A 26183-nucleotide genomic window follows, 5' to 3' on the forward strand; every position below is an offset into this window, starting at 1 on the left:
GCAACTATGTCTTTAATCAAATTCCATCTTGTATTTTATCTTTGATTATTAATGAAATGACATAATTCCCTTGCTATAAAAAATAAAATAAAAACCCCCACTAAACATTAGAGGTCAAACACATGTTTTTCATCCTCATAAAATTTGAAATGTTTGGATATCATTCATTCAAAATTTTTAGTATGTTTTTCATTTTCATAAAATTGAAATTTTTTAAATTTAGGCTTAGAGTTAGGTTTAGATAAATTCGAACATAAAATGATGATTTGTCATACATATAACTAACCTAAGTGTAAAGTTTTCTACATTGATTATGCATGTAACTTTTATAAATGTAACATTTTTTAATTATTTATGCATATAATTAATGTAAAAAAGTTATACATGTATGGTTGAATATCCGAATCTTGCTTGAAGTGATATATTTCAATTTTATAGGGATAAAAAATATATTAAAAGTTTTGCAGAATACAATTTGAACTTTATAATTTAATGGGAAAAAAAACATATTTTATCCCAACTTTAGAGATGCCTTTAACTAACAAAATGCCATTGAAGCAGGATTGCATCCACATGTCCTCTTTGGTCATTTCAACCAACGCACCTAAATTAATTCAAAACAAAACCTTCCCTCACCTGAATCCATCCATCTCAAATAAAAAAAAAAACGTTGCAAAGGAGAGAAAAAAAAACATAAAAATAAAAAGCCAAATAATAAAAAAACCCCAAATCCAAAACGAAGAGAGAGAACCAAATTTCTCTCTTTCTCTCTCTTTCCGATCAGATCGGACGCCCTGTGTCTGAATTCCAATACACCGCACACAATTTCGATTCCTTTCTTTCTCTCAACGTTTCAATTCCCAATTTTTCAAAAACTTTCCCCATTTTCATCAATTCGAATTTTATTTTTTTACACTGTTTCCGTTCCCAATTTTTGCGATCTGGGAAATTCCTTGTATTAGGGTTAAGGTTGTTGTATTCGGGTTCATTGCGACGGTGATGGCAATTTGAGCGTTGAGAATTTGAATTTGTCGATATTTTTTCGTTCCAGATCGTTCGTTCGTGGTTCTCTAATGGCGTCGGCTCAGGTGCTGCCAAACACCGCCGCGTCGTCGCGGAAGCAAGAGCATCTTGAAGCTGGCAAGCGCCGGGTATGGATTTTGATTTGATTTGATCTGGTTTATTATTGAGTATTGTTCTGATTATCAACTTGTTGAAGATTGGCAAATGCGTTGTTGATTTGCTAAGTGCTGTGTTTTTGATGTTATAATGTTGTGCATTTGTACATGTGGGAGTAATGTGGGTTGTTTGGTTAGGATTAGAGTTTAATTTTTGTGGTTGGACTTGGATGGAATTTATTTACTTATTTTTTTGCTCATTATGAACATTTTGGAGCTCTTGGATTGTTTTGCTGATTGTGTTTAGGGTGGTAAATGGAAGGAAATAGTGAAAATGATTGGAGGGGAGCTGAAAGGAAGAGGACTATGCAATCTTCAATTACGTATCGCGTGTCAGTCTGTTGTGACAGTTGAAGGCCTGGGACTTATTGGGGGGGTCCTGCTCTCAAGTATATGCAAGAGGGAAGCTAAATCATCTAGTTGCTACTTGCGTGAGGATCCGTTTTTGTGGTTATAAAGCTTATAGTTTTCCTTTTAGGCTGCTACCTTTTGTTTTGGGGCTAACAGGGGCAGAAATTTTGGAGGAGTAAACTTTTAGGGATTTAGTTTTGTTTGGTTGATGAGTAAAAGAAAAATGAAAAATCTTGAAGAGTATCTTTTTCCCCCTTTTGGGGATTTTGTTATCTTTTTTCTTTTTAAAAGTTTATTCATCCGTTAATGCATTCATCTCAGCCACACTTATGCCTTTGCTTGCCTTTATCTGGCACTTGATTACCCATATTTTCTAGCTGGTCTCAGTAGCCTGGTCTGTTCTTTTACCCATCATCTTGTTTGGCATCACATCTTCGGTTTGATTGCATGGTACAATGAAGGAACCTGTTCACCGGATAGTAATATTGTGTTATTGTAATACTGATCATTGTTTTGTTCCCTTAAAAAAGGGGCTTTTCATTTGTTTGAAGATCTTTTCTTGCCTATCCTACTAGAATGAAGATTCAAATCCTATACCTAGGAAAACCGGAAAATTACTGTTTCCTACTTACTAAACCCATAATGAAAACATGTTCTTTAAAATAAGATTCAGTAATACCTAAATAATTCAAGCATATAATAAATTTACTATGCCCATTTGGTGAGTGATAAATTTACAAAAATATACCAGGGATAATAATAACTTAATTAATTTATCAAACAACCAGGGAAGCCATTTACTGAATAGTAATGTTGTATATTGAGCATTGTTCCCTTGAAAAGTGGCTTTTCATCCAGAGTAGTCAACTGAGTGCTATAGCACCACTGTGGGCCAATCAATGGAACCCTGTCTCGTTGCAGTTTTATGTTGTGCCTGGAGTGTGTGAATCATGGCTGCTATTGCAGTTGTGTGACCACTATTGGCTCAGAGACAAAACTCCTTTCTATTTGTCCTCGAATGACAACGTTTGGTGCCGAGTGAGGGGGGCAATCTTGGGATTTCTCCCCTTTTTATTTCATCTTACCCTATTTCCCCACTCTCTGTCCATTTGAAAGCTAAATGATGCAGGTATCTTTTCTCTTTGATGCAAGCCATCTGACCTAGAGCTCCTAGTTGCATTTTTAGCCAACCCATGGCATGATGGCACTTCAATGGAGTTTCCTGCCAACCCACCTACTGTGGAACTCTGGAACATCATCCTTTGGTCTCTGTCTGTTCACATAGGGGTCTATGTTTTGTTTTACATTCTTTCACTGTTGTGTTTAGATTGGTAACCTTATGTAAATGTAAATTATGTTGCCCTTTCTTGCTGTATTTTCTTGTATTAACTTCTATTTTTGCCTTAAAATTATGACATTTAATGTGAATACGTATTTATTTATGGGTCATCCTGCTATTCGCTATCCTGCTATAGCTGTTTAGGGGTTGGTTGCTCTGCCCTGCTATCCAGGTTTGATAACTATGTTTTCATTTCTTTAAAGAATAATTTCCTTTTAATTTGGTGCTATAAGCCAGAGGTTTTTTTGTTTTTTAGTCTTGGATTTAAGTTTTGTAATTATTGATATATATATGTATATAGCATTAAATTAAATTAAATTATTGAGTCTCATCCTGATTTACTTTATCAATTCTAGTCCCTTTCTGTGGTTATTGCTGGAGTGATTCTGGTGTTCATATTAGGTTTAGAATATATGTCCTTTCAGAATGTTACTGATAGGGGAGGAGGTGTCATAATGTCATTAATTATACCCAAAGTGTATGAATATTTTTAATCTCTTGGTTATAAAAATGCTCATTACTTCTATTAATCTCCTTGAATAACAGTTATCGGTTAATTACATTGAGAATTTATGGACTCTATTTGAAAAAAATGGTGTTTTTTAATTCTATTTTTTAGCTAGAGGCTCTATATTGGTGTATGACTGTCATTGTGATGGTTCTGCATGATCCAGCTTCTATGTCAAGGATCAGCTATCTCTTATTGGGTGAATACCCATGATTTTTTTTTTAATATATCTGACACCTCCCATTGAGCAATAACCCTTTGGGCTTCAAGTTGGGCAACTCATGTCTAGCTTTACTCATGTTGAAATTTTAATAAGAATCAGGTTGGTGTAACAAGGATCAAACTGTAGACCGCATGGTCATAGAGGCTTTGAGACCATGTCAAGAACTATACCAAAAGCCTAAGTTCAATGTGAAGGCACACATGAATGGATTTTATATCTAATAGATTTCTTATATTTGCTATGCAATTTGACTACTTATTGCATTATTAATTTATTTTGTATTATGTCTAATTTATTGTGTTGTGCTACTTTGTAGTTTGTAGCTGTACTACTTTTAAAATGCCATTCTCTCTTTTGCCTTTTTTCTATCAATCTCATACTTTTTTGGGTCTTGCAGCTGGAGGAGTTTCGTAAAAAGAAAGCTGCTGAGTGGACCAAGAAGGCTGCTTCCTCTGGCCAAGTTCACAATTCTGATGCTAGCTTGAATAAAAAACAATCTTCTGAAGTTGAAAATGTACGTGTTAACGAGTCAGATGGAGTTAGCACATCTGATGGTGTTGGGGGATCTGTTACTGGCACATCAACTTTGGGGATGAGGAATGATAAGAACCTGAATTTGATTAGCCAAAGTAGTAGTCAAGGGTCTTTGGCTGGTAGTACTTTTCTTGCCAGAAATGATCTTAATATGTCATCTACAAGTCTGGGGGAGGCACATTCCAATATTGATGAAGGTAAGAGATATAATGCTTCTTCTGTTACCACATCTGCTGATTTTAGTCAAAACAATGAGACAAATAAGGTGAATGATATACATGGAATTCATGCTGTTGGTGTTGATGGAATTCCATATGCGACAACAAACCACCAAAGCGTTCCTCTACGCTCGCAAGAAAGTCAAGAGTTTGATAGTAATCCTAGTCAATCTAGTCTTCATGGGGTGAATGACAACCAATCAAACAAGAGTAACAGTTCTTTGAAGGATTATGCAGTTACTGATAATTTCTCTTCGTATTTTCCTTCAAAAATCACACCTCAGAACTCTGTTGATACTCCACTGCAAATCAAGCCAATGAATTCTAGCACTTTTGATAGTGGCTACTCACATAGTTTGCTTTCTGGAGGTAACATTTTTTTTTTCTTTTCTTTGCTTCTGTAGTTTCGAATTTTTATAATTTGTTTCCTGTTTTACTATAACCTGACAATTGCATAGAGTGCTCTTTGCTGATAGAGTTGTGCATAATATATGTTGTATTGCAGGTTTCAGTGATTCTTTTAGTTCCAAGTTTCGAGAGACCATTACTAGCTCTGATAATAATTTGCCTAGTCTTCATGGTGCAACTATGCCAAAATATGATTCCACAGGTTATGAAGCAAGAAATTCTTCTAATCATACACCAATACATTCGTTGCCAACGGAATCTAGTTCTCAGAGGTCACGTCCATCTTTTCTTGATTCTCTTAATGTCACTAGACCTTCTTTGGGGTCTCCATTTCATCAATCTGAGCAAGATTCCTCAATGTCCAATCATTTAGAATCAAGCAGCAATGGCATATCAGGATCTACTTATTTCCATAAGCCGTCTGAAGAGACAAAAAGTATGCCACTTTTCTCAAATTTTACAACTGCAAATGTTCATAGTTCACTTGAGCAGTTGACAACCCCTTCAGTTGTTGATAATGACAATCAAGGTGCACTGATGACAAGCACTAGGGAAAATGGCATGGAGAAGCAGCATGATTATTACTCATCTTCACAAAATGAAGACTTTTCTGCTTTAGAACAGGTGATCTCTGCTAGTTATGGTCATGACATTACTTTCTTGATGCCTGTTATATGATGTTATAGTGCTTTACTTTGTGTATGTGTTTTTTATGAATTAGTATAAAAAAATGAATTGGTTTTGATGGTTGAGTTTTGTGCTTGATTTATTAGCTACAGAATTGTTTGTAGCTGTAAGAGCATTTGGTTGCTGGGGATATCTATGATATGCCAAATATGAGCTAAAATGTACCTAATTTTTAATTGGAATTGGTGAAATCTTTTGATGATTTTGTGCTTAAGTTGTGAAAGGAATGTCAATAGGTCAGAACTAAGATATGCCTTTACATGAGTGTAATTTCTATGCTTGTCTAGTTAAACCAATGGAATGTGAATATCAATTGTTCATCATATTGGCTTATCCGTGTTAGCAGCAGAATATAAGTAATTAGTATGTCATTTATGGGAACTAAGTTCCAATTCCAAGTTAGTTCTATTAATGGATTGGAGTTAGTTAATTATTAGGAGTATATGTGATGGAAAATAAGTTGTTCTGTAATAGCAAATATATTAGAGAACATTTCTGTATTAGAAACTGCAGGATGATAGCTATTTGTAGAAAATAACTGTTGGTAGTTAAGTATTAGGAGTATATATCTGATAGTAGGCCGTGTAATTAGGCAGTGTGAAGTTATTTGCATTTTGTGGACACAAATACTTTCTGTAGGAGACTTTTGTCTCTCGGACTGAAGGTTATGCTGTCTTGTGTTGTGTGTGATACAAGACTTTGGTCTCTGGGACAGCAAGTGTATTGCTGTTTTGTGTGTGATTTCAGTGTTCAATATTACATTATTACTTTGTCAATTGGTGTTCTATCAGTGATGCACAAGGGATGTGATCTCACTATTTAAGGGGGGTGGGAGGTGTTGTTCTTTGATAATGTCGATTATGATTCTTTCTCTGGTTTGTGGGAGTTAAAAATATTTTATTTATCAGTGCAGTGGTGTACTTACAACAATGAAAATGATACGCATTGGTTCTATAAACAGAGACAGAAAATGAATATATTGGTTCTTTTCTTTTGTACTTTTTCAGTCTATCCTTTCTTCTCTGGGAAAACTTTTGTAGTCACATTATCATTTACCTGTGTTTGCTCGGCAGGTCTTTTGTATGTCTCTCAATTTGCAAAAGTTTCTAATTCTAATGCGTTAAAAATGAACTTTTAATATTTTTAGTTGGTATTGAAATGATTCTTATGAGAAAGCACTCATATGTTGTACGCATCTTAGTTTTTCCATGCCTTTTTTATATGTTAATTGTGAAAAATAAGTATGTTATATTGGTTTATACTTTTGTCCGCTTTTTGTTTGCTTGGCAGGTCTTTGTATGTCTCTCAACTTGCAAAAGTTTCTAATGTGTTAAAAATGAAATTGTAATAATTTTATGTTGTATTGAAATGATTCTTATGAGAAAGCACTTATGTTATACACATTTTAGTTTCTCCATGCCTTTATTATATGTGAATTGTGAAAAATAAGTAAGTGTTATTTGCCTTTCAAAAAAAAAAAAGTAAGTGTTATATTGGTTTAAATTTTTGTCCTGTTTTTGTTCTGCAGCATATCGAAGATCTAACAAAAGAAAAGTTTTCTTTGCGACGCGCTCTTGAGGCTTCTCGAACTTTAGCAGAGTCACTAGCTACTGAAAATTCAACTCTGACTGATAATTATAATCAACAGGTTTGGTAATGGATTACAGTATATCATTTTGAAGAATAATCAACTTTGATACTGTTGCAGTTTTTAATTTTTACCACATTGTTTTGTTGTCTATCTTCCTTTTGAAACAATTAGTTATTACAATTATAATTATAAAACACGCTTCGGTGTTACAGAACATAATATGTTTATCTATTGAGCATATTATGATATTTCATGTTGAGCTATTTAATAATTAATTACGAAGAACAATAGGTTTCTAATAATAGGAGCAGTCATTGTTATTGTTATGACTATTGAAGTTAGTGGCTTTTGGGTTACTTGTGTTGTACTCCTTTGATATGAGATCAAACATTTGAACATAATTGGTCTGTGTGATTGTGGGTGTATAAAAGGAACTTAATTAGTTGTAGGTTGCAGAAATTAGTGTAAATGTCTTGCAAGGCTGGTGTACTTTTTTCTTAGTCCCAGGTTATTTTGTTAACTGTGTTAGTACTTAGATCTTTGTTATATTGGCATTACTTAAACCAGATTCCGAATTTAAATTGGTGCTTCACATTAACTTTAATGGTAAAATAGTTGTATGTAGTCACAATTTTTTGTTTCTATGTTTTTATAGAGGAGTGTCGTCGACCAATTGAAATCAGACATGGAGAATTTACAAGAAGATATCAAAGCCCGACTGGTTTGTATCAACACTATCTAATCCCTATCTAATAGCGTAATTATTTTGGCTGTGCTGGTCTTCCATTATACACTCATGCATAGTCTAGCTTTGCTAGTTCATTTGCATACTTGCTTCCATTTATATTACTAAAAATCATATATTGAAAATATTTATATAAATTTAATTATTATTACAATTTTGTCAAGTTATTATGTTAAAAATTCAAAAATATTATATATATCAATTGAGCTGGCTCACAATCTATTGAGTTGAATATTAGGGGGTTTAAGCTTGACTCATAATAGAATTATCCTCATATAAAACTTGATGCGGAGATAATCAGGCATCGAATTAAGCAATGCCTACAGAGTTTGTTGAATTGGGCTTCTTATTGAGCTCATTGTGATTCCTGTCCCATTTCTTTAGTATTATAGAAAGTTTATGGTTGGATTAATTGGATGACACTTTGTGTCATTCTTGTCTGGAATATGTATGATATATTTTAGTATACACAATAACTGTTTTCACTCTTCTAAAGCCCATCAATTTCAATTGATATCCTTGGTTTCTTGAAATAGTGCACCACTGAGAGGATCATTTGGCTCACCACACTTTCTAAGAAAGGTGCTAAAACAACAAAAGTTGTTCATGATCATCAAGATCCTTTTATACAATCTTTCCACAATGAGAGTTGTCTTCCATAGTCTTTTTTCTTGCATAAAAGTATCTGTGGTTGATATGGATTCATATTTGGGGTGTTCCTCTGGAGATATGGGACGCAGAGCACTTCCAGACTTTGATTTCGCCATTTGGAGAGATTGTCGAAATTGATGAAGAGACGACGGAACGTTCAAGGCTTGACGTCGCGCGGATTCTGATTCGCACTAAGGAGAAACCAATTTTCTCCCAATCGATGAGGGCTATGGTGAATGACAAGGAACATCACCTGTTCCTGAGGGAGGAGATAGCTCGACCTATCGGAAGACGTGGGTGTCGGTTGGAGCTACAGGATTTGCCACCATCACCGTTCACGACAGTTATGGAAGATTCCGACGAAGACTCCATAACTTGCGCCCCGGACGGAGCTTCGTCGGAGTACAGGAGGGATGGCCGGCGGCGACGGTGGACCAACGCCATCAATTTATGGTGCGCGGATTCCGAGGTCTCCTCTGATGGTGACGCGTCACCTCTTCAACGGGAGCTGCCTCCTGATGCTAGGCTGCCACACTGTGTCACTCGACAGGAGCCACTCAACGGTCCTCTCACAGAGTTTTTGCATGGAAGCGGTATGGAGGGTCGTAGGCTTTCCTCTCTCGGTCAGAAGAGTTTGCCAATAATGGAAAAAGATATTGCTGGTCTCAACGTAGACGATATAGTCGAGGGCGCTGACCTTAGGGTCCTTCAACATAGCCCAGAGGATATTACCCCTGCCTTATATCCTGCAGTTAACACAAATTCAAATTCACCAAATAATATGTCTCACGGTTTGAATAATAGCTATCACTCTAAGGGGCCAGAAGGGGAGAAGCAGATTTTGGGCCTGAACATTAAAGGCCCAGAATCATATGGATTAGAAAATACCCATAACCTTAAGGTGTACTCTAGAAAAAAGATGGGTGCAGGAAGCAAGTATTTGGGCCACTCAAAGGTTGCTGAGCCCAGTAGCAATGGTTTTAAACCTCCACATCTAGACACAGCCGACAGTGACCTCAGTCATAGGGAAGATGACGAGGCAGGGGGGGTGCATCTAGCTGATGTTGATACACCTCAGCTCCAGACCTGTCTCAGTCCCATTCCTTCAAGCAGCTTCACAACTTCTCTTCAAGAGGATGAGGAGGCTTTCCATCAAGACATAGCTAGACATTTGGGTTTGACTTTTGAAGATCAAATTAGTGAGGATGCAGTAAATTCACCAGCTATGATGGGTAGAAACAATCTTGCCTCATGAATATCTTAACCTTTAATTCTAGAGGCTTGGGTGGGGCTGTTAAAAGATCAGCCATTAGAAAGATGACTCTGACTAATAATCTTGATGTTCTTTGCATCCAAGAAACAAAAATGGAGTCTATTGATAGAAAGCTTTGTCAGTATTTATGGGCTGACTGTAATGTTTCCTTTGAGTTTGCTCCTGCAACTAATTCTGCTGGTGGTCTTTTATGTATTTGGAACAATGCCTCTTTTACAGTAGACAGAAAGGTAGTGGGGAATGGGTTTATTTTGTTGGAAGGGAAGTGGATTAAGGACAGCAAAATGGTTTCTATTCTAAATGTTTATGCGCCTTGTGATCTTCAAAGAAAGAGGCAGCAATGGGAAGAGGTCCTGCAGCTGAAGACAGATTCACAAGTAACCATGTGGTGTGTTTTAGGTGACTTCAATTCTATAAGACACCAAGATGAGAGGGTGAGCTCAGCCCAGTCTGTTAGTGTGGATCCTAGCATTTCTGAATTCAATGCTTGGATTTCAGACATGAACTTAGAGGATGTTAGGTCTGTTGGGAGAAGATTCACTTGGTATAGACCTAATGGAAGTGCTATGAGTAGATTGGACAGGTTTCTTATATCAGATGATTGGTTGATGCAATGGCCTGATTCTACTCAATATGTGCTTGACAGAGACTTCTCAGACCACTGCCCCATCTTGTTAAAGTCAAAGAACATAGATTGGGGGCCAAAGCCTTTTAAGGTTATGGATTGGTGGTTGAAGGACAAGGGTTTCCAGCAACTAGTTCAGCAGCAGTGGAACAACTATCATCCTCCAGGATGGGGAGGATACGTTCTGAATCGTAAAATAAAAACTCTCAAACAGTGCATAAAGCAGTGGAGCTTAATAAATGGTGAAGCTAATGCTAGAAAAGTTATTATGACTAAAAAGGAGCTGAATGCTCTAGAGAATGCTCTAAATGACAGACCTTTATCCCAAGTGGAAGTCTCTATTAAGAAATCTCTTCAAGTTCAATTGTGGGAGGCAGCTTATGCTTATGAGTCTATGTTGAGACAAAAGGCTAGAGTTAAGTGGTTAAAAGAAGGGGACAGCAACTCCACTTATTTTCACAGATTGATCAACCACAGAAGAAGAAAAAATGCTATTCCAGGTATTTTCATGGATGGTGTGTGGATTCATGAACCTTGCAGGGTTAAAAATGCAGCTGTCCATTACTTCAAAGACAGATTTTTGGAGGATTGTTCTAACAGGCCAACTCTGGATGGTGTTTATTTCTCCTCGCTGGATCTAAGAGACAAAGAAAGCCTTGTGTCCAGATTTAATGAACTAGAGATAAAATCTGCAGTTTGGGACTGTGGGGGGGACAAAAGCCCTGGCCCGGATGGCTTCAATTTTAATTTTATTAAACACTTCTGGGAGATTTTGAAACCAGACATCTTGAGATTCATGGATGAATTCTATATCAATGGATCCTTTCCAAAAGGATCTAATGCTTCCTTTATAGCCCTCATCCCAAAGATCAATGACCCTCAATCTTTCAATGATTATAGACCCATCTCCCTTATAGGGTGTGTCTATAAAATCGTGGCAAAAGTTTTGGCCAAGAGATTGGCTGCTGTATTACCTCACCTTATAGACGAAAGGCAGACAGCTTTTATGAAGGGGAGGCATATTCTTCATGGTGTTTTAATTGCCAATGAGGCTATAGCTGAGGCCAAATCTAGAAGCAAACCTTGCATGGTCTTCAAAGCTGATTTTGAAAAGGCTTATGACTCCGTTTCTTGGGGTTTTCTTGATTACATGCTTAAAAGGATGGGATTCTGTGAAAGATGGAGGAAATGGATAAATGGTTGTCTAAATACTGCAACTATATCCATTTTAATTAATGGGAGTCCATCTAAGGAGTTTACTCCCAAGAGAGGTCTAAGGCAAGGTGATCCCCTGGCACCTTTCCTATTCAACATTGTAGTGGAAGGTCTCACAGGCTTGATGAGGTCAGCTGTGTCCAAGAACCTGTTCAGAAGTTATCTAGTGGGATCTTTAAAAGAAGAAGTGAACATCCTCCAATATGCTGATGATACTTTGTTTTTTGGAGAGGCTACTAAGCAAAATGTGAGAACCATAAAATGTGTTCTGAGGTGCTTTGAGGAAGCATCTGGTCTCAAGATAAATTATTCTAAAAGCCACTTTGGCTGTTTGGGGAAATCAGCAAGTTGGTGCAGGGAAGCTGCCCAATTCCTCAATTGCAGTATTTTGGAATTTCCTTTTACTTATCTTGGAATTCCAATTGGGGTATCCTCTAAGAGCTGGATCGTGTGGCAGCCTATTGTAAAGAAGTTTGAGTCCAAACTTGCAAGATGGAAGCAAAGAACTCTATCTATGGGGGGCAGAATCACTCTCATTAATTCTGTCCTCTCAGCCTTACCTATATACCTTCTATCCTTCTTTAGGATCCCCAAAAAAGTAGTGCAAAAAATTGTCTCCATCCAGAGAAATTTCTTATGGGGAGGTCACCAAGAGGCCAGCAAGATTCCTTGGGTGAAGTGGGACAAAGTATGTCTTCCTAAGAACAAAGGGGGCTTAGGGATTAAAGACTTATCCTTATTTAATGCGGCTCTACTTGGCAAATGGGGGTGGCAGCTGGCTAACAATCGAGACCAACCTTGGTCTAGAATCTTAATCTCTAAGTATGGTGGGTGGAAAGAGCTGATCTCTGGTGGTAGGAGGAATTTCACTTCCCAATGGTGGCAGGATTTGAAGAGTATCTTTCAGCAGCAACATAATGAATGCTTAATTGATAATTTAAGTTGGAAAGTGGGTAGTGGGTCTAGCATCAGTTTCTGGAAGGATAATTGGATGGAGGACAATTGTAATCTCCAAGGAAAATACCCCCAGCTCTATTTAATAAGTAAACAGCAGAACTCATCAATTAATTCTATGGGAGATTTTGTGGAGGGTAGGTGGGATTGGAAGCTATCATGGAGAAGGGATTTTTTTGATCATGAAATCCAGCTGGCAGCTGATTTCCTAGCTGAGATCGATTCTATTCATATTCACCAAACCAGCAGAGATCTCCTTTGGTGGAAGCCCGACACTAATGGAGTTTTTACAACAAAATCTGCCTACAAAGTGCTGCAGGAGGCTCATCATAGTGACAGGGAAGACTCTGTTTTTAAACTTATGTGGAATCTGAAAATTCCCCCAAAAGTGAGGGCTTTCTCTTGGAGACTTTTCAAGAATAGACTTCCTACTAGGGACAATCTTAGCAAGAGACAGGTCGCACTACCTTCTTATAGTTGTCCTTTATGTGATCATGAAGAAGAAACGATTTATCATCTTATGTTCAACTGTGAAAAGACTAGGAGCCTTTGGTGGGAGACAATGAGATGGGTTAATAGAGTGGGTCCCTATTCCATAGATCCAAAGATACATTTTCTACAATTCACCCAATGGAATACCAAAGACAGTACCAACAAAGCATGGGAATTTCTGTGGCTAGCCCTGTCCTTCTCCATTTGGTACCATAGAAATGCCAATATCTTCAAGAACCAGCAGTTCTCTCCTGAAAAGGTCATGGATGATGCCCTGTTCCACACCTGGTCTTGGTTAAAATGTGTGGAGAAGGACCTCCAATTGCACTTTAATTTTTGGTCATCCAATCTAAAGGATGTTCTTTCTTAGAGGGGTTGGGTTGTATCTTTGTGGGCTGTTTTTGGTCTCCCCTACTGGGTTGCAGATTGTATTTGTCTTGCTTTGTATCTCTGTTTTTTCAGTACACCTAGTACTGAACTTTATATATAATATATTGATTTTTGCTGTGCAAAAAAAAAAAAAAAGTATCTGTGGTTATGTGCCTGTCTTTAATCTTTTGCGCTGTTCCATTATCTGGAAAATATTGATATCGGGTTCCCATATCAATGATTTTTTTTCAGTGTGTTCTTCCCAACATCTAAGATTGTCATGGTCCTGTTTTGGAACTAGAGTTTTTAGTGCATTAAGCTGTGTGTGGTAGAAGTTTAACTTCTACCACATTTATTGTTGATTGTCTTTGGTTGACAATAGACTGGTTTCATGTGAACAGGTTGAGTTTGAGGCTATCAAGAGTGAATATACAAATGCACAACTAGAATGTAATGCAGCTGATGAGCGTGCCAAGTTATTGGCATCTGAAGTTATTGGTTTAGAGGAGAAGGTACTGATTTTTCTTGGTATTTTTGCCATTTGTACTTTTGAGGATAAAGTATTTCCCGTCTTTTTTTTTTTTTCTGAAATCAAGTTGTTAATTGAAACTTGTGTTGAATTTTTTTTCTCTTAATCATGTTGAGTCATTTTCTGACATTTAATTAACTACTCTAAATCATCTGAAATTAATTGATGACTAAAATGTTATTCAAAACGGATGCAAATGAAAAATTAAGAAATAGGATTTTATTAATATTTCCTAATGATTTGTGGGTGGAATTATCATGAAATGAATTGAACTAATGAAACAAATGTTAACTAATTTGACTGTTTTGTTATGCTTCAATCTTCAGATATATTATACAATTCATTATTGTCAAAATGAATGGTGAGGATGGGCAATAAGTCTTTCAAAGTTACTCTTGGAGTAACTCGATCCCTCTCTCTCTCTCTCTCTCTGAACTTTAAAAGTTATATCACACAATATAATTTTGAAAATAATTTTAGTGTTTTGCTACCTACATCTGTTCTGCTCTTATATGTATTACTTTCATAAGTATTATTCTTTGAATATAATTTTATATTAGAGGTTGGGTCTTGTTTATGTGTAATGAACTCATGTTCTATATATGAATGTTAGAATAGAGATGTAAAACCATTCATGAGCCTCCACCAAAAAAGTGAAAGCTTTTAGGAGAATTGGCATTTGATTTATTAATAAAGCCTCTATAATGGAGTGGTAACTGGTAACCCCACTTTTTATAATTTATAATGAAATTAAATTTCAAAACAAGGTAAAGTGGACCAGTGCAATGTCCATACTTCAAGCCTTAAAAGGCTTACTTGTTTAAACAAATATTTCTGTATGCATATTTTAAGACGTACAGAACTATGGGATGTCTATCTCACCTAAACACAGGGCTGTAAATGTTAGGTGACATTTAGTTTGAGAAAATATTTTCTATTTTCATTTCCTGAAAACAGTTTTCATTTTCATTTTCAAGATTTAGAAAATGTGTTTGGTTTGACATCTTATTTTCTATTTTCTGAAAATGAAAATATTGAAAATGTGTTTGGTTTAATCAATTTTCATAAAACATTGTTTGTTTTAATCAGCAAAAGGAAATATATTGATATTGTGTATAAGGGATACCCGTTCATTACAAAAAACTGACAGAGTTATATACAGAGAAAGATTCCAACATATACTGAAATCATTCTCCCCATAACTAAGTCAAGAACCATGATTCACGAAACCAAAAGGCCCACCACTATCCATCCCACAATAATTACAATTAATAATCCCCCCTAGTTTGCTATATCAGATCATATAAACTGCACAAGAACCTATAATTCCATGTAAGTAGTATAGACTAACTATGACTACCTATCCCAACATGCTTTAATTCCAAATCCTTGTTGTTGCCAGTATGTATGTATGCTGCCATGCCCTGTTAGAACAAATGACCAAAAATCCCACCCTTGATCCATTTCACAACCCTGTCAAGCATTCCCTGGGTATAGTAGCCCATGAGTAGTTGAATCCAGGGGACTTGCTAAATAGCCAACACCAGGAGTTTGTTACCACCATGCCCTGCACCACATGCAATGATGCAAATTCCATTGTTCCTCGTTGAATACTATCTTATTTCTCTGGTTCCATATACCCCAAACAACAGCACACCAAATAGCCTTATCTAGTTACAGAATGCCTATTTCCCTTGATCCAGCTATGTTGTAGAAAGTGTTTTCTGGGATCTCTGTGTGTACCATAGATAAGCCAATCCATGAATAACACTTATTCCATACAACAACACATTTTCATAAAACATTTTGTAATATATGCTACTGCAATATATGTAGGATGTTTTTGTAATGTTCTCTATGCGAAGCACCACCCATCTCAGCTTTTTATTTATCGTCAAATGACCGCTCCGAAATAGCTTCTCATTGTGGCATTTTATCAGATACAAGAAGTGCATCTTCATTTCCCCCCTGCAACCGTGTATAAATCAACCATGTGTTGCAAAAGTCATTTTTTAGTTTGGAACTCAAGTTTCTACACATACTCATGAACAATTTTGCCAGGAAAAATAAAAGATTTCAACCTCCAACACATACCCCATGAATGATTCTGCCAATTGAACAATCAAGGGGGAGGGGATTTTTTCATGAACTAGTTATCCTCGCTTTCTGCCACCCTTCTGTTACCACTTCAATTTGCTTCATCGGATTCACCTCATGGTGGCCTTTATCGTCCGTCCTTGCCAACCACCTTATTGAATCGCTTACTCTCGAAAGCACAACATCATCTTTGTTGTTGGGGTTAAGCACTTTGTCAAAGTCAACAACCTGGTGACACTCATGGTTGGGACACTCTTTTCTTCACGTGATACCGTTCATGTTGTCTTGTTATCAGTGTTGTCAAATGGCAGTCATGGTGTGGTGGTTTTTTGAAAAAATGCCACCAAATAGCGGTGGTGTTGTGGGTTTCAAATGGCGGCGCCATGGCGGCTGCCATAGGCTTAACGGTGGTGGCAGAGTGGCGGTTATGGCTGAAGAAACTTATTTTTTTTGAAAATTTTCCCAAAATTACAGATTGGGTCGTCTTGGGCTGACCCGACCCAACCCTAAACCCAGTTTTTGAATCAAAATGGGATGAGCAGCATGCGAACTCCAGCACGAGCACGAGCAGCACGCACCAGCGTGAGCAGCACGAGCAGCAGGCAGCACGCACCAGCGATGACGGCACCACGCACCAGTGCGAGTTCTCTCACGGTCTCACCCGAAGTCGACGATGGCACCACACGAGCACCAAACACCACGCAGGCGAGCAACTGATGGCGACGGCAACACCCTGATTCTGTTTTTTTTTTTTTTTTTTTTTTTTCTGTTTGACACTTTTAATTTTTGGTTCTGGTTTTTTTCTTCTGTTTGACTTTTTTTTAATTTTTGGTTCTGCTTTTTTCTTTTATCTGTTCAGCCCTCTTCTACTAGTTACAATGGCTGAACCATCATCTAATGCTGCAACCTTTACTTTGCACTTTGCATTATGCTTTTATCCTTTTGTTATTTTGAACTCTTGAATGAGTTTATTTGGTGTTGGTTATTGGGTGAACTCATGAAACATTTTAAGTTTATTTGAATGTAATCCATTGTTTTTTTAATTTTTTATTTATTGTTTTGTTAATATATATATATATATATATATATATATATATATATGTATATATGTATTTTGTCCTCCATTTGTCGCTACGCCATCCGCCATATTTTTATGGCAGATTTTTGACTTTCCGCCATGAACCGCCATCTGCCATTAACAACATTGCTTGTTATTCATTGTCATCATCTTAGTGGGGAGCCGTTGGACCTTCCTCCACCCCTTGCGAGAGGTACTTTGTCGAGGAGGAGAGCACAATCAAAAACAACTGAAAACAAGTTATTTACCATAATGTCACTGCGTTTTCAGTGTTCAGTTTCATTTTCAAAGAAAATGAGAAAACAACTTCTTTTCATTGAGTTTTAACTTGTATTTGAAAATATTTTCACGAAAAATATTTTCCCAAACATAACCAAATGCATTTCCAATATCATTTTCTGTTTTCAATGATAATGAAAACGGAAAACGCACAAACCAAGTGCCACCTTAGGGGGGTGTTTGGTTTAGCTGTTTTCTGTTTTCATTTTCATTGAAAACAGAAAATGGTGATGAAAATGTGTTTGGTTGGATTTTTGAAAATATTTTCAGTGAAAATGAAAACAGAAAACAACCAGAAAATGAAAACAATAAAATTTCGTTTTCAGTTGAAAATAGGAACCTCATTTTGGGTAAAATGAAAATGCGATGGCAAGGAATATAATTTCAAACAAATCTAAAAATACAAAAAAGACAAGAAGTCAATATATCATAAATTTTCAGTGTTTTTATTTCCTAAAAACAGAAAACAAGAAGTCAAACCAAACATATTTTCAGAATTTTAATCTTTTGAAAATGAAAACAGAAAATGAAAATGAAAACAAAAAATGAAAATGCAAACCAATCACACTCTTGGTAATCCAATCTGAACTCATTTAGGTAGATTTTTGCATATAAATTTAGGAAATATATTACATTATAGCTTTAATTTGTCGTTGTGTTCATCAAACATGACAGGCACTGAGACTAAGATCCAATGAGCTAAAGCTCGAGAAGCAGTTGGAAAATGCTAAAGAAGAAATTTCTTCATACAGGTATTTTTGAGGTTTTAAATAAGCTTCAAATTAACTATAGATGACAAGAATGTGATTTGTTGAATATTCAACCATTGTTTCTGCCTGAATTTATTTGAATGCTTACAATTGAAACTTCTTGTGTTAACGTGCTTTTTTTCTTGAATGATACTCTGGTCGTTAATATCTAAATTTGATGGTAATTTGTCTTATCTCGGAATATTTGAAATCGTTGAACAGAGTTCAAAGCATAGAATTAGGGGAAAAAATGAAATAAATTTGAGGTCTTGGTGAAGAGTTGGTCATGGGTGCGAATCCGGAAACAGCCTCTTAGAGGTAAAGTTGTGCCTTGATGACTTGTTGGTCATGGGTGCGAATCCGGAAACAGCCTCTTTGCATATGCAAGGGTAAGGCTGCGTACAACATCCCTCCCCCATACCTTCGCATAGCGAAGAGCCTCTGGGCAATGGGGTACGAAGTTTTTTAATTGGTCTTGCCTTTTTTCTTCCTCCCATGCGTTTCTTTCTTGTATGAATATTTCTTTTCCTTGAAGTTCTTACCTGCTTACTTTTCCCAATAAAATATTAAAATTTCTTGTATGGAGAGAATGCTATAAAACTATTTTTGAAACAATGAGTTCTATGTTTGGGAATATTCACCCACATGTAATTTTTGGTGATTGGGACAGTAACACTTGAAATTACCTTTCACTGTTTTTTTTTTGGCAGAATCACCCTAATTCAATGTTTGGTTGGGCAGCCAGACATGACAGCTTGTATTCTATTACTTTTTCTGAACCTTTACAATTACTTCGGGATTGATATCCAAACTATCTGGTTAAAAACACTGCACTTTTTTTTATATAAATTTAAATAAAATTTTACCTCAATTCCGATGGAATTTGATCTTATGTCAGCTCTTATTTTCCTTCCTTTGTTCATTCTTGGGAATTTTAATATATTTCATTCTGGGGCATATCAAAATAACTTTTCATAATAAATATTGCAGAAAGAAAATGTCTAGCCTAGACAAAGACCGCCATGATTTGCAGTCAACCATCGAGGCTCTTCAAGAGGGTAATCAGACTACTTTATTTTCTTTCTGCATTTTGATTCACATAGATTTTAATGTTTCATTCAAAGTTGCAACTTTTACTTATATCTGGCCTGCTGATTAGCCAATGTTTATTGAGGTGGTAAGGTTGGTGCCTATTCTTATTTGAAGTTTATAAAAGTTAAAAGGGGATACTGCTTTTGTTGTTATTGTTGTTGTCTAAAAGTTAAAAGGGGCTATCAACTAACAATGGGAATAGGAAATAGAAAAGAAAGTGTTTTTGGATTGTTACAGTCTTTCTTCTATCCTGTTTCTTGTCATCTCAAATTTATTCCTAATTTAAAATGCTCTAGTTTGTAATAGTGCTTACAGGAAAATCACATATGATGCTTCTCTCTCTCTCTCTCTCTTGCTATATATATATATATAATGATTTTCGGAATTCCAATTTTGAGTATCTTGCTTCTCGTCCTCAAGTTTTATATTATTGAGACAAATGTTACATGTTCAGAGGCACAGTACTATTGTCAGGTTCACTTTGGTGGTTGATACTTTATTGTATTAAAAAGCCTGTTTGTGCTTTGTAACATTGTTTTAACTTTGTTATTGTCAAGTCTGAAACTCTGACACGGACACTTGACATGAAATGGACACAGATACTTCGACACAGCTAATGTCTAAAATATAGGATAGAGGGACACCGCATACACACAAACAAAGAGAGGCTCTAATGAAATGAAATATGAGTAACATTCCTTCCTTCCTTCGTACCCCATTGCCCAGAGGCTCTTCGCTATGCGAAGGTATGGGGGAGGGATATTGTACGCAGCCTTACTCTTGCATATGCAAAGAGGCTGTTTCCGGATTCGAACCCATGACCAACAAGTCACCAAGGCACAACTTTACCGCTGCACCAGGGCTCGTCCTCAAATGAAATATGAGTAACATATAACAAAATATTTAAATTGATGGTATATTCATTTTTTTAAACCAATTCTATGTTTTTTCAAGTGTCTGATTTTGTAAAGGTGTCCTCTTAAGTATTCAAGCCAACAAAAAATCATTTTTAAATTGAACACCTAATAAGAAGTGTCAGGCAATTGTCAAACAAGTGTTGGTGTTGGAAATGTATCCGACACAGCGACACTTTGAACATTCATATCCACAACTCTATATATGCACTATTTTAGTATTTTGTTTTATCTAATAGTTGTTTTTCAAACAAAAATATTATCTTTTGCATGCAAATGTAAACGTTTGTCTGCTATGATATTTTCAGGACTTAAGTTGTTGATGACTTTTTTGCATTTATTGTTTCTTCTGGTATGTGGAAAACTATCATTATGCATACTGCATAATCAATTTCATGTTTATGGCTTTTGTCTGTTTCACTATTTTATGGATATACGTAGAGTTAAGTGGATTTCTTTGTTGGTCCGTTTCTTTTTATTGGTGGATATCATGTAATTAAATCATTTTGTTCTCTTTTGAATTACTTTTTATTTTCCTTATGAAGTGAAAATATTGGAGATGTGCTAAAAAATCGTAGTTAACCGTTCAGTGTGACCACTAAATATGAAACAAATTTTGGCTAATCTTTCAAAATTGCAAGCGAATTTTGTTTGAATTGAGTAAAATCATATGAACTCAGAAATCAATGTTCTTTCTTTGCCATTGCACTGATACAGAAAAGAAGATGTTGCTTTCTAAGCTGCGAAAGGCTTCAGGAATTGGAAAGTCTATTGAGAGTCAAACAAGTAAAAGGGATGTTTCTACATCTACAGACGATTTAGGTTTGTTTGACTCAATTAGCACTATTACTCTGTCTGTTCTTGGCATTCTTCATGGTTTTTCAATTTACATATGCTGTGTATTTGGCATCAATTGAGCAAGTTTGCATATTAATCTTGCAAGTCAAGCCTTTTTCTTTTTATTCCATTATTCTAAATGAAAATAAGAGAATGAAATGCTTCTATTTTGTATCCACTAACAAAATATGCTTAAAACAGAAAAAGAAAAGAAAAGAAAATAACAAGTCTATGAAGTTGTTTTGCAGACAAAGCATATGAATATATAATATGCCTAGCTTAGGTTCATTTTATTTTATTATAAAATATATTCTTTTATGTTTCTTATTGCACGAATGTCTTGTGTAAATAACCAACATCTGGTATAATATCTTTCCAGCATATATAAACTTGTAGTCTTTCTGAAATCTTTATAGCCAATATAAACTTGTTGGTATTTTCCCTTAGTTGGTTTAGATCACATGATGTAAATGTATGTTGTTCTCTTCATTCAAGGATTTTGATTCTCATGAATCATGACTGGCAAATGATACTCTTGATTAAACTAGTTGCTATTACTTTTTGTATTTTATTGGTTTAGTATCTAGTTATATTCATATATCTATATGTAATGCAGCAAGTGAAGATCCTGCTTCTAACTCTTCCAACCCAGAAATCAATGATAATGCTGCTGAGGCCTCTAGTTTGTCCTCTGTTACTGAAACTAGACACTCATCTTTTGGAGTTTCAACTGTGAATATTCCTCACGATCAGATGAGAATGATTGAGAACATTAATGCACTTATTTCTGAGGTAGGATTTGGTCTGTTGATAATTTGGTGGGTAATATATACCCTACCTCTTGTTGCTTATTAGTTATTTGGAAAATTTCTTTTGTCACCCATCCAGCTTCCATGTTATATTAGAGTAGTGTGAAATTGTTGTCAAACAAGCCCTCATATTCACCTGTCTACCTTTTTTTTTTGTGTAGCTGGCATTGGAGAAAGAAGAATTGATAAAAGCCTTGACATCTGAATCATCTGAGTGTTCCAGGATGAAGGTAATTCAATTAGAATGCAATTATATGAATCAGGGAGCATTTGCTTTCTGATTCTCTACTCTATAGTTTTAGGCATAACTTGCTATTATTTATACGACCGTAGAGAGAGCACTTTGGAAAAAAAATTGCAATGTTGTTACATCTATTATATGAATTATTTTTTCTTTGAAAGAGGTTTCTATAAAAGTTGCTATTAGAAAGAAACAATATTGTCTAAAATATTAGAACTTGTTTTGCCCTATATAGTTAAGTCAACAAGATGTACATTTTAGTTAAAAATAATACTTATGATTATAGGTTTCAGAATGGTTATGATTACCTGGGCTAATAATAAATGGGTGCAGTGCAACTTCCTAAATATTAATATTTCCAACATTTCTTAATGGATAAAATATGTATTTAGTTCCTGTATATTACTTCATTTAATTTTGGTCCTTCAGTTTTTTTGTTGGTTTTGGACATTTGGTCCTTGCAAATTTTAATTTTTTTTTTAAACAATCCTTGCCGGTTGTCATTACGTAACAACTACAGGATTTAACATTACCATGTCACATGCCACATCAAAATAGTTGTTGACGTGGTATAACTCAATGCATGACACATTGCTATTAAGTGGTTTTAGGAACCATATTAAAACATGAGAACCAAAACCAATAAATTCTTTTTAAGGAGTAAATATTTAATGGTTTCTTAATTTTGTTGTTTCGTAATTTATTTATTTCTTCTTTTGCTTTTTGGTTACATCCTTAATTTGTTTTTTCCAGTTAAGGTTAGTAAGTAGCCTTGTTGTATCAGTGGGTTAGGGTTTGTATTTATCTTTCCAAACTTGATCTAATTATTTGTATGAACTACATATTTGTGTTTTGCATTTTACACCCTGTATCTATCACATATCCAAGTCCGTGGGTCCTTAGGATCTTTACTTTCTCTTTTGTATCTAAAATCCTGTAAATTATTCGGAAAAAAGTATTGCCAATAAGCATGTGGGGGGCAGTAGGAATTGTGATTCCTCTGTATTTCCTTTTATGCATTCAATTCATTAGTAGTGATTGTTTGACACTACTGTTTTCTCTTATCTGTGATTGGGTTTCTAACAGATTGTATCTTAATCTAACCATGTAATATATGCTGTTTCTTTTCCTGAATGAAGGAAATAAACAAGGAGTTGTCCCGAAAGCTTGAGGTCCAGACACAAAGATTAGAGCTTTTGACTGCTCAAAGCATGGTCAATGAAAATGTTTCTGCAAAGCAACCAGATTCTCGTGCTATGTATGAGAACACCCCATATGCAGATGAGGGTGATGAGGTAACCTATGATCAGTTTACTTTAGTTTGGTTACGTGAACTTGTTATTGTCTTGCATGTCTAGTACACATTATTTATACTCCCTCATGGATTTTGGAAGTCTTGACGATCAATCCCAGCCTACTATTTTGTAATTGAAAGCTTCACTACTTGTGAGGAGTGCAAGTATCTAGAAAAACATCAGACCTAGACTATATTGTTTGGGTGGAAGTAGTTAGTCTGTGATGAAAACCTGTTAAATAGTAATGATTGTTAATATTATTAGGATTAGAAAACTTCAAAATAAAAAAGGAATTAATATCGCTTTTTCTGGTACCAGGTCGTGGAAAGGGTGTTAGGATGGATTATGAAGCTCTTTCCTGGTGGAACTTCAAGACGGAGAACCAGCAAACTTCTTTGATTGGATTTACATTAGACTTTTGTATTTGTTGTCACCAAAGTCTTACTCAACTGTTAGGATGGATCATGAAGCTGTTTCCTAGTATGCAAGGTAAAGAATCAGCAAATTTCAACCCCGGATCCACGAGTAACATGTTGACAAAAGTCTACCGAGTTGCATTTTGTTCTTGTAACCTCCTCAACCCACTGGAGGTCGTGATCTGTAAATTTTGAGTGAATTATACAACAAATTCTTGAAAAAGAAATGATTTTCTCTTCTGAGCTGCTGCTTATTGATCGATGAATCCAGCTGCAATTATTTTCGAAGATGGCAATAAAATCTCTTCTGCGGTGTTATCTCTTTGACTGAATTCCAAATTTTGTAAGTATAATAGTTGGCTATGAAAGAGACTGTACCAAGAAGCATAGTGTGAGAGTCAGAGATCAGTTGTTAAGTATGAGATGTGAGAACATTTGTTGAATGTATATTGCTAGATAGAAGTGCAAAAGATGATTATAGATACATAATTGATTTATTTTTAAGTGCTTCAACTTCAAATCACTCATGAACATTATATTTGCTCAGTAGTGAAAACAGCATTTACCCATTATGAATGGGAAGAGAGTTTGTGTTGACAAGATGACATGTATAAGTCATCAATTAGTATTCTTTAAATAAGAGTTATTTTTCCATGGAGACTTGTACAATACTTAGTAAATATCACAAGTTTGTACTATTTAAACTAACAAACAAACAATGATGATTTAAACATAACATTCAATAATAAAGATAAAGCAAAATAAGGTTATAAGTAACAATATTTTTGGAATTTTGATAAATACACAATAAAATCATATGAATTTCACATGATGAATGTTGTCGGGATTAAGATATTATAGAAGCAAACTTTCTTTATGCTAAAACATGATATTTAACTTGTAATCCAATGTTAATATTAATTGCAGTTCAAAAATGATATTCTAATCTCTAATTCCTTAGGTAAAAAGACCTAAATTCTTCCATTAAATGTCAATTCCTTACACATTTAATAAAGAAACTTGTTTTAAGTTCAATGATCCCAAGATAATCATCACCCCTCATCCTATTCCTAGTTCTGAGGTTTAATGGATATTTTATCATAGTTCAAGATAAAGAAAGTATTTTTCAATAACAATCTCATCCAAGAATCAAGCCGAGTGACCAATCCATAATAAGCATGAAACATAAAAGTAAAAGGTTAACATTGAAGAACAAAATAAATATATAACACTATTTCAAAAGAAATACATGAGAGCATAAGGTTCGAATACAATCTAACCCCAACAATGGAGGGCTTAACTGCTTATCTCCATGAATAACATCCGAAAGCAAGAAAGATGAAAAAACGATGGAAGAAGATAGTTGGAGAAGAAGAACTTTAGTAAAGAAGATGTTTTCACAAAGCGAGAAACATGTGTCCTAAAAAATAAGCGTGAAAATCTATTTATATAGTCCCAAAAATCTGCACTTAAGTGAGGGTTTGCTTAAGCAAAATATTTCAAGCTTAAACAGATACTTCAGCTTTGTAGTTTTATACTTCAGTCTAAATTTAGCTTAAGCCAAAAGCTATTTGACTAAAACTGATTTTTCCTTGGTAGCTTTTTTCATCTTCTCAAAAATGCAATTCAATCCAATTCAATATCCTATAAAATAGTCCATCAATAAGCATATGTGATCTAGCAAAATGACAAGTTAAAGAGAACAAACTACAAATTAAAAATTTAAATAAAAAAGGACATAAACAAAGTCCTAAATAAGAGAAAGGATGAGATAATGGTCTAAATCCACATGTCTCAATTAAATATTTTTGGCAATTATCAACTCCCCCAAACTTAAAACTTTGCTTGTACTCAAGCAAAAGTAACAAACTAACACTTTGACATGGGTTGAGATCCATCCCATCCTAACATATCCAACACATGCATTTTTTAGAACCAAGATCATAAAAAAGGAATGAGACAAGAACTTAATTATTCACAGTGATGTCCTCCTTACGAGACCATAGCAAGGATACACAAGCTCAGAATTCAAGGAAAACAACAAGCACGACAATTAATCATTGATGCAATTAGAACACATTCTTCACCAATCAAGTGTTTCACTCACTCACAAGTGCACTCAAGTGTTTGTCTCTTAATCACACACATTGGAATTGCACAACTCAGTTTTGCTATACTTCTCAAGTTCAACACAATTCAAGCACACAATTAGATCACTGAGGACTTTTGAAGCTTGTAATGTGGCCGAGCTTCAAAGAAAGCATGGTTTTTCTAGATCACATCAAAGCACCAAGAGGCTAGGAGAACAAATATATCATGCATTACATCAAATCTCTCAGATCTCTTTCTCTTTCCTAAACAAAAGAAAAATCCAAAATAATAAACACCCCAGTCCATGATCAATCAACAGTTTAAGAACTTGTCACCATGAGGTTTGCTTGATATTTCTTTATCTTTTTTTTTTTTCTTCTCTTAACATTTTTTTA

At 35.3% G+C, this 26183-nt stretch overlaps 1 protein-coding gene across 8 annotated transcripts; it reads left to right on the plus strand.

Moving 5' to 3' along the window:
* The first annotated feature begins 692 nt into the window (after positions 1 to 692).
* LOC114403721 (protein BLISTER-like) lies at positions 693 to 24355 on the plus strand. Of its 8 annotated transcripts, none has more exons than XM_028366843.1 (14): positions 693 to 1151; positions 1426 to 2794; positions 3997 to 4720; positions 4857 to 5383; positions 6975 to 7094; positions 7693 to 7758; positions 13763 to 13873; positions 18020 to 18096; positions 19084 to 19151; positions 20817 to 20921; positions 21553 to 21728; positions 21907 to 21975; positions 23126 to 23281; positions 23600 to 24355. In XM_028366843.1, exons 3-14 carry the CDS (start codon positions 4192 to 4194, stop codon positions 23678 to 23680), a joined length of 2085 nt encoding a protein of 694 aa, XP_028222644.1. In that variant the 5' UTR covers positions 693 to 1151; positions 1426 to 2794; positions 3997 to 4191; the 3' UTR covers positions 23681 to 24355. The 8 variants fall into 8 exon arrangements, with proteins under 8 accessions (XP_028222644.1, XP_028222645.1, XP_028222647.1 ...); XM_028366844.1 differs by having other exon boundaries at positions 1426 to 1609; XM_028366846.1 differs by having other exon boundaries at positions 1441 to 2794.
* Positions 24356 to 26183: the final 1828 nt, after the last annotated feature.

The sequence above is a fragment of the Glycine soja genome, chromosome 20 (assembly GCF_004193775.1).
Source record: "Glycine soja cultivar W05 chromosome 20, ASM419377v2, whole genome shotgun sequence".
Lineage (NCBI taxonomy): Eukaryota > Viridiplantae > Streptophyta > Magnoliopsida > Fabales > Fabaceae > Glycine > Glycine soja.

What these genes read in the sequence shown, in the direction of transcription:
- LOC114403721 (XM_028366839.1), top strand. Translation starts at nt 1,074, where the DNA reads ATGGCGTCGGCTCAGGTGCTGCCAAACACCGCCGCGTCGTCGCGGAAG. An exon ending in CTGATAATTATAATCAACAG is followed by an intron (nt 7,095 to 7,692) that starts GTTTGGTAATGG and finishes ATGTTTTTATAG; the next exon opens with AGGAGTGTCGTCGACCAATT. An exon ending in AAGATATCAAAGCCCGACTG is followed by an intron (nt 7,759 to 13,762) that starts GTTTGTATCAAC and finishes TCATGTGAACAG; the next exon opens with GTTGAGTTTGAGGCTATCAA.